This window comes from Hemitrygon akajei, chromosome 4 (genome assembly GCF_048418815.1).
Source record: "Hemitrygon akajei chromosome 4, sHemAka1.3, whole genome shotgun sequence".
NCBI lineage: Eukaryota > Metazoa > Chordata > Chondrichthyes > Myliobatiformes > Dasyatidae > Hemitrygon > Hemitrygon akajei.
The window spans coordinates 35,867,610-35,882,967 of NC_133127.1; the positions used below are offsets into that span (position 1 = coordinate 35,867,610).

Below are 15,358 nucleotides of genomic sequence, written 5' to 3' on the forward strand. Positions count from 1 at the left end.
GTGTGACCACTTTCAGGAAATTATGGAGTTAGACTTCCATTCATAAATATTCCTTAGCACCTTGCCGTTCCTTAGTGTCCTACCCTTATTTAGTTTCTCAAAATGTATCACCTCTCATTTGTTGTGATTAAATTCCATTTGCCAACTTTCCACCTGATCCATATGCTGCTGTGGCCTTAGACAACCTTTTTCGTATTCCACACCAATGTTCATGTCATTCCTAAACTTGGTGATCGCACATTCACATCTAGGTCATTAATATGGATCACAAACAGCAGGGGTTCGGTATTAAACCTGGTGATACACTGTTAGTCACACAGCAGTCCCGTCAGAAATGACCCCTGCTTCCTAACACCAAGCCAATTTTGGAGTGAACTAGCCAAGTCACCTTGGATCCCAAGTTCTATCAGTCCTAACAATAAGTAAAACAAGCTGCACAATTAGTTTGCAGAGACACAATGACAGGTGGAATTGTGGACTATGTAGAAGGTTATCAAAGGATACAGTGTGATTAGATAAGTTACGAATATGGGTAGAGAAATGGCAGATGAAGCTAAATCTGAGCAAGTGTGAGGTGTTGCACTTTGCTGTAAAATATCAGGGGAGAGTATACTATTAATGACAGGACTTTTAACAGCATTGATGTACAGAGAGAGCTCGTAGTTGAAGTCCAGCTATATAAAACTTTTGTTAGGACACACCTGGAATATTGTGTGCAATTCTGATCACCCCATTACAGACAGGCTGTGGAGGCTTTGGGAAGTGGACGGAAGGGTTTTAGTACAATGTTAACACATACAAACAAGCTGGAGGAACTCAGCAGGTCGGGCAGCATCCGTTGAAACGAGCAGTCAGCGGATGCTGCCCAACCTGCTGAGTTCATCCAGCTTGTTTGTATGTGTTGATTTGACCACAGCATCTGCAGTGTACTTTGTGTTTAGTACGATGGTGCCTGGTTTAGAAAGCATGGGCTGAAGGAGAGGTTGGACATACTGGGGTTGTTTTCTCTGGAGCGTCAAAGACTTGAGGGGAAAGAAGTATATAAAATAATACAAAGTATAGACAGAGTAAACATTCAGAATGTTTTTCTTCGAAATGCCTACTACTAAAGGGTATAGTTTTAAGGTGAGAGGAGAGAAAGATCAAAGGAGATGGGCAGGACAGGATTTTACAGAGAGATCGGTGGGTGCCTGGAACAGACTGCCATCGGTAGTGGTATAACTGGCTATGATATTGGTATTTAAGTGGCTCTTAGATGCATGAATATGCAGGATATGGATCATGTGCAGGCAGAAGAAATTTAGTTTAACTTGGTGCAGACATTGTGAGCAAAAAGATTTGTTCCTGCGCTTTACTGATATATGTTCAATTACCTTAATATACTTTGGTTACTTAGTAACAGTCTTTGGGAAGCAGTGAGTGATTCTATATATAAACTCATGTAATAAAGAATGTGAACATCTCTCACGCTAGTTTGATAGGTGGAAAACATCATATTAAATTGGAACGTGTACTGGGCTTGGGGCCAAAGCAACAAAATCAGGGTTCTTAATGAGGGAAATATCAGTAATTCAGTAACCTAATAGAATGCATAGAATACAGGCAAGCATATTTAAATTCCCTTGAGTGAGCTGCATGTCTCAGATAATATTCAGCTATATCAGCATGGAAGAAGGTTGCTTGATCTGAGCAATGTATACCTTGTGTTGTTTTCCAGTCATGAAAATTAGGTAATGTTCCAAAAATAGACGGTGTTTGCAACAGGCACAAACCTAAAACAAAACATGGTGTAATGTTTGGTGCTTTGTGTCATTGGTGAGTTGACTGCATGGATTTATAAATAGATTTATGGGAAGAAGTTAAATAGGAACTACATTTCAACGTACCTGTAACCTTTCTGAGAACTGAACAGTGTTCAAGTATTTGTAAATATCTTCCTTGTAGCCCTCGTGTCTGTAAAATCTTCATTCCATAGCTGATTAAGCCAGTGGCAGTAAAGACAGTTTAATCCACCATGCATAACTGGTTGCTCTCAGTCAGATTTCAAGTCATTATTGTTGCTTTTAAGCAATATGACTTACTATTTTTATTGTTAATTTAATCCCATGCTGGCTAATTATGAAGTGAGCATTGATCATTGTGTAAGGGTATAGTTTGGGTTCTGAGTCTGTCTGAGGCCTGTCAGTCAAGAGTTGACCATGGATATTGCATCCTAGCTGTCTAGATATGCACGCCTGGGCAGTACGACATGGAGAACAAGCTGTTGCCCCTGTAGCAAGCTCCCCCTCTCCACGCATCTGATGAACCCAAAGGAGTGGCAGAGACTGATACAGTTTGGTACCAGCAGCATCGCAGGGGTTGCCAGTCAGCACTGAACTCAATGTCGGATTGCCTTAGGGACTCCAGCTCTGGATTTTTCCCTTGGGGTTTACTCCTGAAGGCTTCTCCAAGCGCGTGTAGCTGCAAGGCAGGGGTGGTTTGAGATCAGAGTTTTCCTTCTCCTAGATGAGCTGCCAACAACAGCTGATGAGCCCCATCTGCCTGAATCTACTGGTTTTAAGGCACCAGTAACCTGCCTTTGTACCTTTTCCTGTCAGTAGAAGCAGTTCCACTGGGCTTAGTAGCTAAATCACACGTGAAGGCCAGGAGCTAGACTTAGTTGTCAGAGGCTATTTGAGGCACATGCCATTGTGAGCATTTAATAGGTAGTGGAAGCTTGTTCCCATTACCATCCCCAGCTATAACAACCTTAAGTTTGAGTTAGTATTAAGCTTAAACGAGTTTTTATAAATGGCAGATTACAGTCGGCCCTCCTTATCTACATGTTCTGTATGCGCGAATTCAACCAACTGCGAATCGAGAAAACCCGGAAGTGCTATTCCAGCATTCGTTGCTCGAGCATTGTTCGCCTCGCATCTCGTTCGTTCGCTACTTTGTTCCTGTGAAAAAATGGCTCCTAAAAAGCAATTACATGGTCAAAGCAAATCCTCAAAGGCTAAGAGGGAGCATAAAGTTTAAGGCTAGTAAGGGATGGCTGGCTGGCTATGTAAAGCACTACAGCCTCAAGAATGTAAAGATCACGGGAGAATCGGCATCTCATTCGTTCACTGCTTGTGTTGTGAGCGAGAGGAACGTGTACAGTTTTTTGTCTTGGCAATATTCCCTAAACATTACAGTATAACAACTATTTACATAGCATTTACGTTGTATTCGGTGTTATAAGTAATCTAGAGATGATTTAAAGTATGCTGGAGGATGTGTGTAGGTTACATGCAAATACTACGCCATTTTATATAAGGGCCTTGAGCATCCGCGTTTTTTGGGAGGTCCAGGAACCAATCCCTCGCGGATAAGGAGGGCCGACTGTATAAAGGTACACACTAGGCATAATCTTATTTTATTGAAAAATGGTGTAATCAATTCTCCTTTCAACCTCCACTACTGCTCTTGCAACCTTCCGTATGTCATTTTATGTGATCCCAAGGCTCAGGCCTGCTGTCCCTGTGGTGCCTGGCACCACATAGATATAAAAAGACTGCTGACTGGTTAATTGATGACCAGTCCTACTGGTCTTGGAAACACTGAGGTGAAGAAAATTCAGACAGTATGTAATTGGCCCTTGATTGGATCCAGTACATTGATGCCTGTGGTAATGGTGGATCGGACTGCCTACTAATGAAGTTGTGTCCAAAGATGAAATTCCCTCCTCTCATTCCAGACAGTAGATGTCTGGCAATTGGCAGCTACTTCATTGAAGGGCTGATGAAGCTTCCTGCTCCCCTCCACCACTCGTTGTATTAGCAAGCCTTGTAATGGAAGGCTGTGTGCTCACTACTTCTACAATAGTTCCTCTTTCAATGATATTTATTTCAACAACATAACGTCCATCAACCTGAGGTAAAGAGTGGTGTGGTAAGTCTATACACGGAAGTCTTTTGTACTGCGGCTCATAACATTCCTGAGCCATCTCACAGACTTCCAGAGAAACATGGTCCTCTGTTGAGGCTATGGATACAAACAGGGTTCTGCCAGTGTACGATTTACACATCTGCAAGAGATTTAAACACATGTAAAAACATGTAATAATGATATAGAAACATATAAAATTATGACAAAGATAAATAAGATAGTAGGAAAGTTGTTTCCACTGGTAGGTGAGACTAGAACTGGGGGACATGGCCTCAAGATTTGAGGGTGTAGATTTAGGATGGAGATGAGGAGGAACTGCTTTTCCCAGTGAGTGGTGAATCTGTGGAATTCTCTGCCCATTGAAGCAGTGGAGGCTACCTCAGTAAACATATTTAAGACAAGGTTGGATTGATTTTTGTATAGCGAGGGAATTAAGGGTTACAGGGAAAAGGCAGGTAGATGGAGATGAGCCCATGGCCAGATCAGCCATGATCTTATTGAATGGCGGAGCAGGCTCAGTTGGCCAGATGATCGACTCCTGCTCCTTTTTCTTGTGCTCTTATGTTAGGTACCTTTGGCAGCATGTGATGGTGAGACAGTATTTGCTGCTCTATTTCATTCAGATATTTTAATGTGATTTTTCCAGTTGAGTTGGAATGGGCTCAACAGGATAAACAAACCTCTGGGAGCAGGAGGAAGCCATTCAGCACTTTAAGCCACAAGGCTGTGTGCTTAGCCACTGCTCTACACTCATGACTGTGTGGCCAGACATAGCTCAAATGCCATCTATAAATTTGCTGATGATACAAGCATTGTTAGCAGAATTTCAGATGATGACAAAAGGGCGTTTAGGAACAAGATATAAAAGTTAGATGAGTGATGCCGCAGCAACAATCTTGCACTCAACATCAATGAGACTAAAGAGCTGATTGTGGACTTCAGAAAGGGTAAAACGAGGGAACACAAACCAATCCTCAAAGAGGGATCAGAAGTGGAGAGAGTCAGCAATTTTAAGCTCTGGATGTTAATATCTCTGATGAACCTAACTTGGACCCAACATATTGATGCACCTATAAAGCAGCTATATCTCATTAGGAGTTTGAGGAGATTTGGTTTGTCGACTAAAATACTTGAAAACTTCTTCAAGTGTATTGTGGAGAGTACTCTGACTGGCTGCATCACCGTCCGGTATGGTTGGGGGGGGGTGGGGGAGGTGGTGGTGGTGTTGCATAGCTACTGTGAAGATCAAAGTAAGTTGCAGAAACTTGTAACATTGGTCCGTTCTATCATGGGTACCAGCCTCCATAGTATCCAAGACATCTTCAAGGAGCGATAACTTAGGAAGGCAGCATCTGTCATTAAGGATCCCCACCACTCAGGACATGCTCTTTTCACACTGTTGCCATCACAAGGGAGCTATAGAAGCCTGAAAACACACATTCAGTGATTCAGGAACAGATTCTTCCCCTCCACCACCCGATTTCTAAATGGACATTGAATCTATGAACGCTATCTCACTACTTTTCTATTTCTATATTTTGCACTACTTTAAAAGACATATGTATACTTAATGTAACTCAGTTTCTTGTCTATATTTATGTCATTGTACTACTGCCGTAATGTAAACAAATTTCATGACATATGCCAGTGATATTAAACCTGATTTTGATTCTGATCACTGAAGTGGTATCCTCAGTTTATTTTCTTCCAAGCCCTTATCAGCCTTGCCTAACAAAACTCCAGAGTCTTGTTGTGATGTTTTCACTTGCCTGGCGGTCAAGGTCCTCACACTCTGTGTGACAAAGAGCTTCCTAATCTCCACTTCAATGTCCTGGCTCTAATTTAAAGGTTCAGCTTCTTCCTAGGCTCCCTGTATCTAGGCAAATTGTTTGTTTTCTCACTATGTCGGTTCCTTTGATCATCTTAAATATCTTCTGTAAATCATCTCACAACATTCTAACAGTCACTATATTCACTACACAATATGTTTGCTCTTTTAGGAAATTTTTAAACATTTTTCTCTGGCATCCAAATTTTATTTATGGTCGGATAATTTCAGCCCCACAGCTTTGTTGAAAGAGAAGAAGCAGCAAGGTTGACTGGGTGATCAAATCAGTCTCAGTGCTAGTTTGTGTGGGTTTCATTCAGATATACATGATGCATCTGGCTGTTTTGAGAAGGTTGAGCTAATACCTCACGTTAGCTAATACTAACGTGGTTGTCCTTGAAATGTGGTGCATCATGAGGTAGTACCCAGCATGTCAGGCAGCATCTGTGGGGGCCAAGGGATGCTAGACGTTTCAGGTATAGATCATACATCGGGACCGAGAGTGCAGAGTGGAGAGAGCCACCATAAAGAGTTCAGAGGGAAAGGTGAGGCAGGGGCTAGCAGGTTAGAGGTAGAATCAGGCGAGGAAGGAGATGATGGGCAGCTGGAATCAGGGAGAGGAGAGTGGAGGTGGAGCCAGGCTGGAAGATGAAACTCCACAAATTAACAGCATCTTCAGTCTCTTGTAGCTCAATTTCACATCAGGGCTTGTTTCTTGAAGAATCAAGGAATGATTTGCCATTTGAAGTTGTAGTAGGCCAATATAGTATTTTTAGAAAAGAAAAATATACTTGATGTGAAAATAAAACAGAAAATACAGGAAAACACAACAAATCAGGAAGCATTTGTCTGCGAATTTCAGACAAATGGCCATTTATTAGAACCACCAACTTTGATTTTCTCTGCACTGATGTCCCCAATCTCTGAATATCACCAATTTTCCTTTTGGTACCTTTATGATTGATAAGCACTTACTTAGAGTTATTGTTTGACTAACACTTGAAATCTGTTCTCAGGAGGATAGAAATCGCCCATATATTACCTCAAGTCCCACCAATGGAGAGGAATCGGTTCAGGAGCACTGGGTTGCCAATAACCCATATGATGACCACTATGGTGATGTTCATTATTATAATTACTGCAAAGATTGCTTGGACTGGACGTATTTTCCAAAGCCAAGATTTGCATCTGAATATGGCTTCCAGTCTTGGCCTTCCTTCTCAACACTGGAAAGGGTTTGTGATCTCACCTTTGTTGTTGCATGAATGAAGTCACTGGAGAGCTTGCTGTTTGCTATTGTTGTTAAAAGAACTTGCTGTTTAAAACAATTTTTAAGTCCCCAGGATGTATTGAAATCACTTCACTTATAAAACCTTTTCTTCAGAAATCTAAAATACCCTTTGAAGGCCAATGCCAGCAATTTAGTGGTATATCTATAGCTGCCTTTCTTCTGTTTCATACAAAAGTAGTTATTAATTTTAAACTAACATCAGTTTTTCTGTGCAGAAACAATGAATCCTGTTGCTATGTAATGAGAATCTTGTGAAACAGCTGGGTGATTCATTCATTTAGTATCACACATGGTGCAATTTATGATCAGAGTGATAGGGTCATACAGCACAGGAACAGACATAGAAACATAGAAAATAGGTGCAGGAGTAGGCCGTTCGGCCCTTCGAGCCTGCGCTGCCATTCAGTATGATCATGGCTGATCATCCAAAAACCAGAAACCTGTACCTGCTTTCTCTCCATACCCCCTGATCCCTTTAGCCACAAGGGCCATATCTAACTTCCTCTTAAATATAGCCAATGAACTGGCCTCAACTGTTTCCTGTGGCAGAGAATTCCACAGATTCACCACTCTCTGTGTGAAGAAGTTTTCCCTCATCTCGGTCCTAAAAGGTTTCCCCTTTATCCTTAAACTGTGACCCCTCGTTCTGGACTTCCTCAACATCGGAAACAATCTTCCTGCATCTAGCCTGTCCAATCCCTTTAGAATTTTATACGTTTCAATAAGATCCCCCCTCAATCTTCTAAATTCCACTGAGTATAAGCCTAGACGATCCAGTCTTTCTTCATATGAAAGTCCTGCCATCCCAGGAATCAATCTGGTGAACCTTCTCTGTACTCCCTCTATGGCAAGAATGTCTTTCCTCAGATTAGGGGACCAAAACTGCACACAATATTCTAGGTGCGGTCTCACCAAGGCCTTGTACAACTGCAGCAGAACCTCCCTGCTCCTGTACTCAAATCCTTTTGCTATGAATGCCAACGTACCATTTGCCTTTTTCACCGCCTGCTGTACCTGCATGCCCACCTTCAATGACTGGTGTACAATGACACCCAGGTCTCGTTGCATCTCCCCTTTTCCTAATCGGCCACCGTTCAGATAATAATCTGTTTTCCGGTTCTTGCAACCAAAGTGGATAACCTCACATTTATCCACATTAAATTGCATCTGCCATGAATTTGCCCACTCACCTAACCTATCCAAGTCACCCTGCATCCTCTTAACATCCTCCTCACAGCTAACACCGCCGCCCAGCTTCGTGTCATCCGCAAACTTGGAGATGCTGCATTTAATTCCCTCATCTAAATCATTAATATATATTGTAAACAACTGGGGTCCCAGCACTGAGCCTTGCGATACCCCACTAGTCACTGCCTGCCATTCTGAAAGGGTCCCGTTTACTCCCACTCTTTGCTTACTGTCTGCCAATCAATTCTCTATCCACATCAATACCGTGTGCTTTAAGTTTTCACACTAATCTCCTGTGTGGGACCTTGTCAAAAGCCTTTTGAAAATCTAAATATACCACATCCACTGGCTCTCCCCATCCACTCTACTAGTTACATCTTCAAAAAATTCTATAAGATCTGTCAGACATGATTTTCCTTTCACAAATCCATGCTGACTTTGTCCGATGATTTCACCTCTTTCCAAATGTGCTGTTATCACATCTTTGATAACCGACTCTAGCATTTTTTCCACCACCGATGTCAGACTAACCGGTCTATAATTCCCTGGTTTCTCTCTCCCTTTTTTAAAAAGTGGGGTTACATTAGCCACCCTCCAATCCTCAGGAACTAATCCAGAATCTAAGGAGTTTTGAAAAATTATCACTAATGCATCCACTATTTCTTGGGCTACTTCCTTAAGCACTCTGGGATGCAGACCATCTGGCCCTGGGGATTTATCTGCCTTTAATCCCTTCAATTTACCTAACACCACTTCCCTACTAACATGTATTTCCCTCAGTTCCTCCATCTCACTAGACCCTCGGTCCCTTACTATTTCCGGAAGATTATTTATGTCCTCCTTAGTGAAGACAGAACCAAAGTAGTTATTCAATTGGTCTGTCATGTCTTTGTTCCCTATGATCAATTCACCTATTTCTGACTGTAAAGGACCTACATTTGTCTTGACTCAGATGATCAATTTTCTATACTGATTGTAAGAGCCGGTGCTTTCTAATGTTTTAGCTGCTCTGACTCTGCTCAGACATGAAAATTAGAAATCTGTAGATAATGGAAATTTGAAAGGAAAACAGAAGATAAGAAAAGCATTTATCAGGTCAGGCAGCATCTGTAGAAAGTGAAAGAGTGTTAAAGTTTCAAGTCAAGATCTTCATCAGTATCTATAGTTGATGCTTCAGGTATGTAAATGCTAGTTAGTAACCAGATTTAGTAGTACATCTTTTTTCATGGGTTTGTAATAATTGGAATCATGGAAGTGGATGCTCATATTCACACAATGATCTGTTGTCTTGCTAAACATTTCTCCACCTCCTCTGTTGACAGCTGTGTCACCACTGCTCCTGATGTTAATCTGTACAAATGCTCACACACTTAAATATTCAGGCTCTCACATTCATACAATCTTGTGCATGTATACACAAGGTTAGAACATCTCCCATATTTATGCTAACGTATTTGCTTACACACAAAATGCTTGCACATGCACATTTTCCAAAACTTCAACATGCGCTCTTGGCTAATATATTCATCTGAATTATTGGGTGATAATAAAATAAATTGATAAGACATTATGTGTCATTAGTTGTACCACTAGGTTAGCTAAATCAGTGCAGGTTGAAGTCTGGAGGTGTGAATTTCTCACTGGTTCAAAGTTATGTTCATTAGTTGACCTCCTTTGGTGACTTAATCTTCAAAGTATGTGAAAAAACCAGGCCAATTCAGGTTTGTGCTGTTCCCAATGCATTTTTTAAAAAGCTAACTAGTTGGAAAACTACTGGAAATCTTCCCCATGTCCTTTTATTTAAAAGAGTTCTCATATTAAAGGAAAACAACAGTGTTGCCACAGATTACAATCCAAGATCTCCATGTTAACTTCATTGTTAGAGGAGCAGCTGTATGTTGCATCATTGAGGAAAAGCGAGTGTTCTTAAAATATCTTTTCTTGTTGACCAGGTTTCTTCAGCTGAAGACTGGAATTTCAACAGTTCTTTTGTTAATCACCGACAGCACCAAACTGCTGGCAATGCATTGTTACTGAAGCAAATCCAACTCCACTTTAAACTTCCTCAGGCAAAAGATCCCCTGCAAAACTTCAAAAATACGCTCTACCTTTCTCAGGTTAGACCAATCACTCCAGTGTATCAGGATAATAGTGTTTGGAATATTGCAATTACAAAAATAGATTTCATTTTTGTTAAATGTGATTCTGGAAATCTTGTGCAACACACACAAAATGCTGGACAGTCAATGTTATGGGCTGAGACCCTTCATCAGGACTGGAAGAGAAGGGGGGGAGGGAAGGCATACAAGCTGGCAAGTGAGACCAGGCAAGGTGGTGAGTGGGTGGGGGGAATGAAGGAAAAAGCAAGGTGATATGTGGAAGAGGTAAAGGGCTGAAGGAGGAATTTGATAGGAGAGACAGTGGACCTTAAAAGAAAGGGAGAGGGGCATCAGGGAGGTGATGGGCAGGTGAGGAGAAGAGAAGGGGTGGAAGGGGAACTAGAATGAGGAATGGAAAAGGAGGGGGGGGGGAGAAATTACTGCAAGTTAGAAAAATCTATCAGGTTGGAGACTACAGAGACGGAACAGGAGGTGTTGCTCTTCCAACCTGAGTACTGCCTCTTCACAGCAATAGGGGAGGTGACAGACTGATTTGTCAGAACGGGAAAGGGAAATCAAATTGAAATGGGGGCCACCGGGAAATCGCACGTTTTGTGCCGGATGGAGCAAAGGTGCTTGATGAAGCAGTCCCTTACTCTACATTGGGTCTTACTGATGTAGAGGAGTCTGCACTGTGAGCACAGGATACAGTAGATGACCCCAGTAGACTCACAGTTGAAGTGTTGCCTCACCCAGAAGGACTGTGAGGAAAGAAATATAGGGGTAGGTATAGCTCTTGTCCTGCTTACAGGGATAAATTAATGGGGACGGATAACTGATGAAGGGAGTCATGTCGAGAGAGATCTCTTAAGAAAAGCAGCGATTGGGCATATGGGAAAGATGTGCTTGGTGGTAGGATCCTGTTGGAGATGGCGTAAGTTACGAAGAATGATGTGTTGGATATGGAGGCTCATGGGATGGTAGGTAAGGACAAGGGGAACCCTATTCCTGTTGTGATGGCAGAAGGATGGAGTGAGGCCAGATGTGTGGGAAATGGAGGAGATGTGAGTGAGGGCAACATTGATGGTGGTGGAAGGGAAACCCTTTTCTTTGAAAGAAGAAAACATCTCAGTTGTTCTGAAATGGAAAGCCACATCCTGAGAACAGATGCAGTAGAGATGGAAGGACTGAGAAAAGGAATAGCATTTTTATAAGAGACAGGATGGGAAGGGATTTAGTCATGATAGCTGTGAGAGTTGGTGAGTTTGTAAACAAAAATCAGTAGATTGTCTGTCTCCAGAGGTGAAGATGAAAATTGAGAAAGGGGAGAGAGGTGTCAAGAGATGAACCAAGTAAATTTGAGGGCAGTGTGGAAGTTGATGAAATTGATGAGTTCATTTTGGGTGCAGGAAACAGCATCAATGCAGTTGTCAGTTTTATTATTTCTGTTATCAGGATTGTAAATTTATGATTGTAAGTTTATAATTGTAACTGCATAATACTGAAACTGGAATAGAAATGCAAGTTAAAGTGAAGAAGCAAAAGAAGGGTTATTGATGTTCAGTACAGCCACTGAGAACTCAGACACGGAGTTCAAGATCACATATTTGCATTTAATGGTTTGAGGAGCTAATCACATTAAGAAAGTAAATAGTAAAGCTGAGAATACCAGGAGTTACTGGCGCATTTCTGTGGTAGTTCTGTAAGAATTAGAATGGTCATTGCAACTTCTTTTCTAATTTGACCTCCTAAAGGAGGTCATAGTCTCAGCTTCTGGATGTCACTCATTCTTGGTAGGGCTTGATGCATAATACCAGGCCATAAGAGGAGTGCATAAGCACAGTCTTGGAAAGCTGATACAGTTCCTTGCACAGCTGCAAGTGCATGCCGATTAGCAAGTTATGAAATAGGACTGCCCGCGGTATGAAGGAGCACGGCAGTCAACTGAACACATACTGTGGACGGGCTTTGTAAGAATGTGAATTGTTTCCCTTTGATGGATTAAGCAGAACTAATAGTCAGAGGAAACTTAAATTTTAGTCGGTGTTGCTTTTCCGTGGGTTTCAATGGAAGTGATGTCTCTTGTTTTAATCCTTCAAAATCTGAAAAGCTTGGACTGAAGGGAGGAATTTGGGAGTTGAGATTAGGATAATTCGAACTAGTGACTAAGTCTTTTTTGATTTGATAACATTGATGTGATGTTTGCAGATTCTAAATCTGGCCTCATTTGCAAACAGGTGATGCAAGCACAGTGTATAAAAACACAGACCGAATTTTATCGGCGAAGTCAGAGTGAAGTCATTGATGGGAAAGGTTTTACAATGGGCGCATTGTACTGGCAGCTCAATGATATCTGGCAAGCCCCCTCCTGGGCCTCCATTGGTATGAACCCTCCAATAACAAATGTCATCTTTTCAGCCACTGTGAGCTGTTTTCATACAAAGAAATAAGAATGTTGAAATGTCAGCTTTGTACAGGTGGTCTGAAACATTAAATTGAGTGGATATCCCAAAGTTGGATTAGTGAATCCATTTTCACAGCACTTTTCATTGTCTTACACATCCAAACATGCTGTTCAGAGAGTGAGGTACATTTTAAAGTAGAGCTATATCGGCCACACACAGTAATGTGATAATGACCAGATAGATATTCCATTTCAGTGGTGTTACCTAGAGGTAAAGGACTGACATTGCAGCAGGGAGATCTCACAGTAGAGAAATGTGCAAGATCTTTATTCCCTATCTGTGATTAATAAGCCTCAGATTAACATTATATAAAAAATCTGCACTCTGCATTCAGGGTACTGTTTGTATTGCCAGTGTAGATTTTTAAGGAAAGCTTTCAAGTCTCTGGAGTAGGTTTGGAGTCACAGCTGTCCCTGGACTACTGGGAATGCCATCTAAAAATGCACAGGTATTTTGTTTTTCTCTTGTTCATGGGCTACTCTCTGAGATTCCTTCTTGCTAGCTAGTCTAGTTTAGGCTACTCTAAATATTCCTGAACAGAAACTACTGGAACTACACATTTATGGTGATGGAAACTTGTTAAAGATTAACAGGAACTGCATGTGATATATTATTTGCTTAAATGAATAAACTATAAGGTACAGTCTAAAATTAAACTTTGTACCACATGAATTTATGACACTTTAAAATATACATGCTATCTTAGAGCAAGTCTAAGTTTGAGAAGTGATTTCCCCTTTGGTTTCAGATTTGGAATTTAATTCTTGTAAGCTAATTGTCACTTCCTAATAAGGGAAATAATCCCATGCAATGAAATAGATATCTTTACTGTTTGAATATTTGAAATCAGTTCCTTGCTTTGGAATGTTGAGGTACCAGTTGTAAAAGGGCCTGTTGCACTACTTTCATCTTAACTCAGCTCATTAGTATGTGCCACTGGTGTCTGAGAGCAGCAAGGTACCAGGAAATTTCCCCTCCATCTGAGCCTAGAAAATTCTTAGCCTCAAAGTGACCTTTATGATCCAAGATAAAGAATCACTGAGCAGAGACAGACAGAAGTGTTGGGTGAAATGTGGTCTGATTGATCATGAGCAACCATTCCCATAGTCCTCAGTGAATTGATGTCTTGGCTTCCAAGTTCAAACCTCCCTGGAAGTAGTAATGCATATAAATGGAGGGCCGATGGTGAGTGGCGTACTAACCTTCGTCACCAGGGGCAGAGTGCAAGAATGAGGAAGTTATGTTGCAGCTGAGGCCACACTTAGACAATTGTGTGCAGTCCTGGTCACAACTCTGTTGGAAGGATGTAGAGACTTTGGAAAGGGTGCAGAAAAGCTTCATCAGCATGATGTCTGGATTAGAAGGTACGAGCTTTAAGAAGAGGTTGGATAAACTTGTGTTGTTGTTCCTCCCCTGGCCATTCATTGGCATCAGCTGGTCTGGGGCATTTTGGACCCCTCTCCCAAGTTATCTTTCCAAATACACAAAATTTAAAGTTTTACCTTTGACAGAATTTGACCACCATTAAAAACATAACTCATTCTGAAGGAACCCAGAGTGATGCTGGACAGTTCTGGGAATGTTGTACGTTGGAGCTGTTGTCTTTCCAATGGGACTTCATACCAAAGCCTGTCATATGTATGTAAAAGGTGTCATGTTACTCTGTTGAATTACTCCCAGTGTTATGGCGTGTCCATCACAGACCCATTCCCAGTGAGTCCACCACTGACCCAGACCCGAGGAGGGGAAGAAGATAAAATAGCAATAATTAAAGCCTTTAGACAGACACATGAAGAGTCAGGCAATGCAGGGATATAGACCCTGGGGGTAGATGGGATTAGTTTGAGTGGCATCATGGTCAGCACAGACAAGGTGCATCGAAGGGCTTGTTTGAGCACTGTACCTTTCTACATTCTTAATTGAGATGTGCAGTTATGAAAAGCTGGATAGACCATAAGACATAGGAGTAGAATTAGGCCATTTAGGCCATCGAGTCTGCTCCGCCATTTAATCGCGGCTGATCCTTTTTTACCTGTTCATCCCCATTCCCTGACCTTCTCCCTGTAACCTTTAATGCTGTGTCCAATCAAGAATCTATCAAGCTCTGCCTTAGATACACCCAACAACCTGGCTGTCACAGCTGCCTGTGGTAATTAATTCCACAAATTCACCACCCTCTGGCTGAACAAACTTCTCTGCATCTCTGTTTTAAATGGGTGCCCCTCTGTCCTGAGGCTGTACCCTCTTGCTGTAGACTCTCCCACCATGGGAAGCATCCTTTCCACATCTACTCTGCCTAGGCCTTTCAACATTCGAAAAGTTTCAATGAGATTCCCCCCCCCCCCCCCATCCTTCTAAATTCCAGCGAGTACAGGCGCAGAGCTATCAAATGTTCCTTGTATGATAACCCTTTCATTCCCAGAATCATCCTTGTGAACCTCCTCTGAACCCTCTCCTCTGCCAGCACATCCTTTCTTAGATGAGGAGCCCAGAACTGTTCACAATACTCAAGGTCAGGCCTCACCAGTGCCTTATAAAGCTTCAGCATCACATCCCTGCTCTTGTATTCTAAACCTCT

General features: G+C 41.8%; 1 protein-coding gene across 2 annotated transcripts in view; it reads left to right on the top strand.

Annotated features, from left to right (window-relative positions):
• The window catches only part of manba (mannosidase, beta A, lysosomal), a 63,324-nt gene that overhangs the window by 42,365 nt on the left and 5,601 nt on the right, over positions 1 to 15,358 (top strand). For both annotated transcript variants that reach the window (XM_073042323.1, XM_073042324.1), the window contains 3 exons: positions 6,754 to 6,972; positions 10,169 to 10,333; positions 12,553 to 12,697. In XM_073042323.1, the coding sequence (XP_072898424.1) occupies positions 6,754 to 6,972; positions 10,169 to 10,333; positions 12,553 to 12,697 (529 nt within the window). The remainder of the gene's footprint in view (positions 1 to 6,753; positions 6,973 to 10,168; positions 10,334 to 12,552; positions 12,698 to 15,358) is intronic.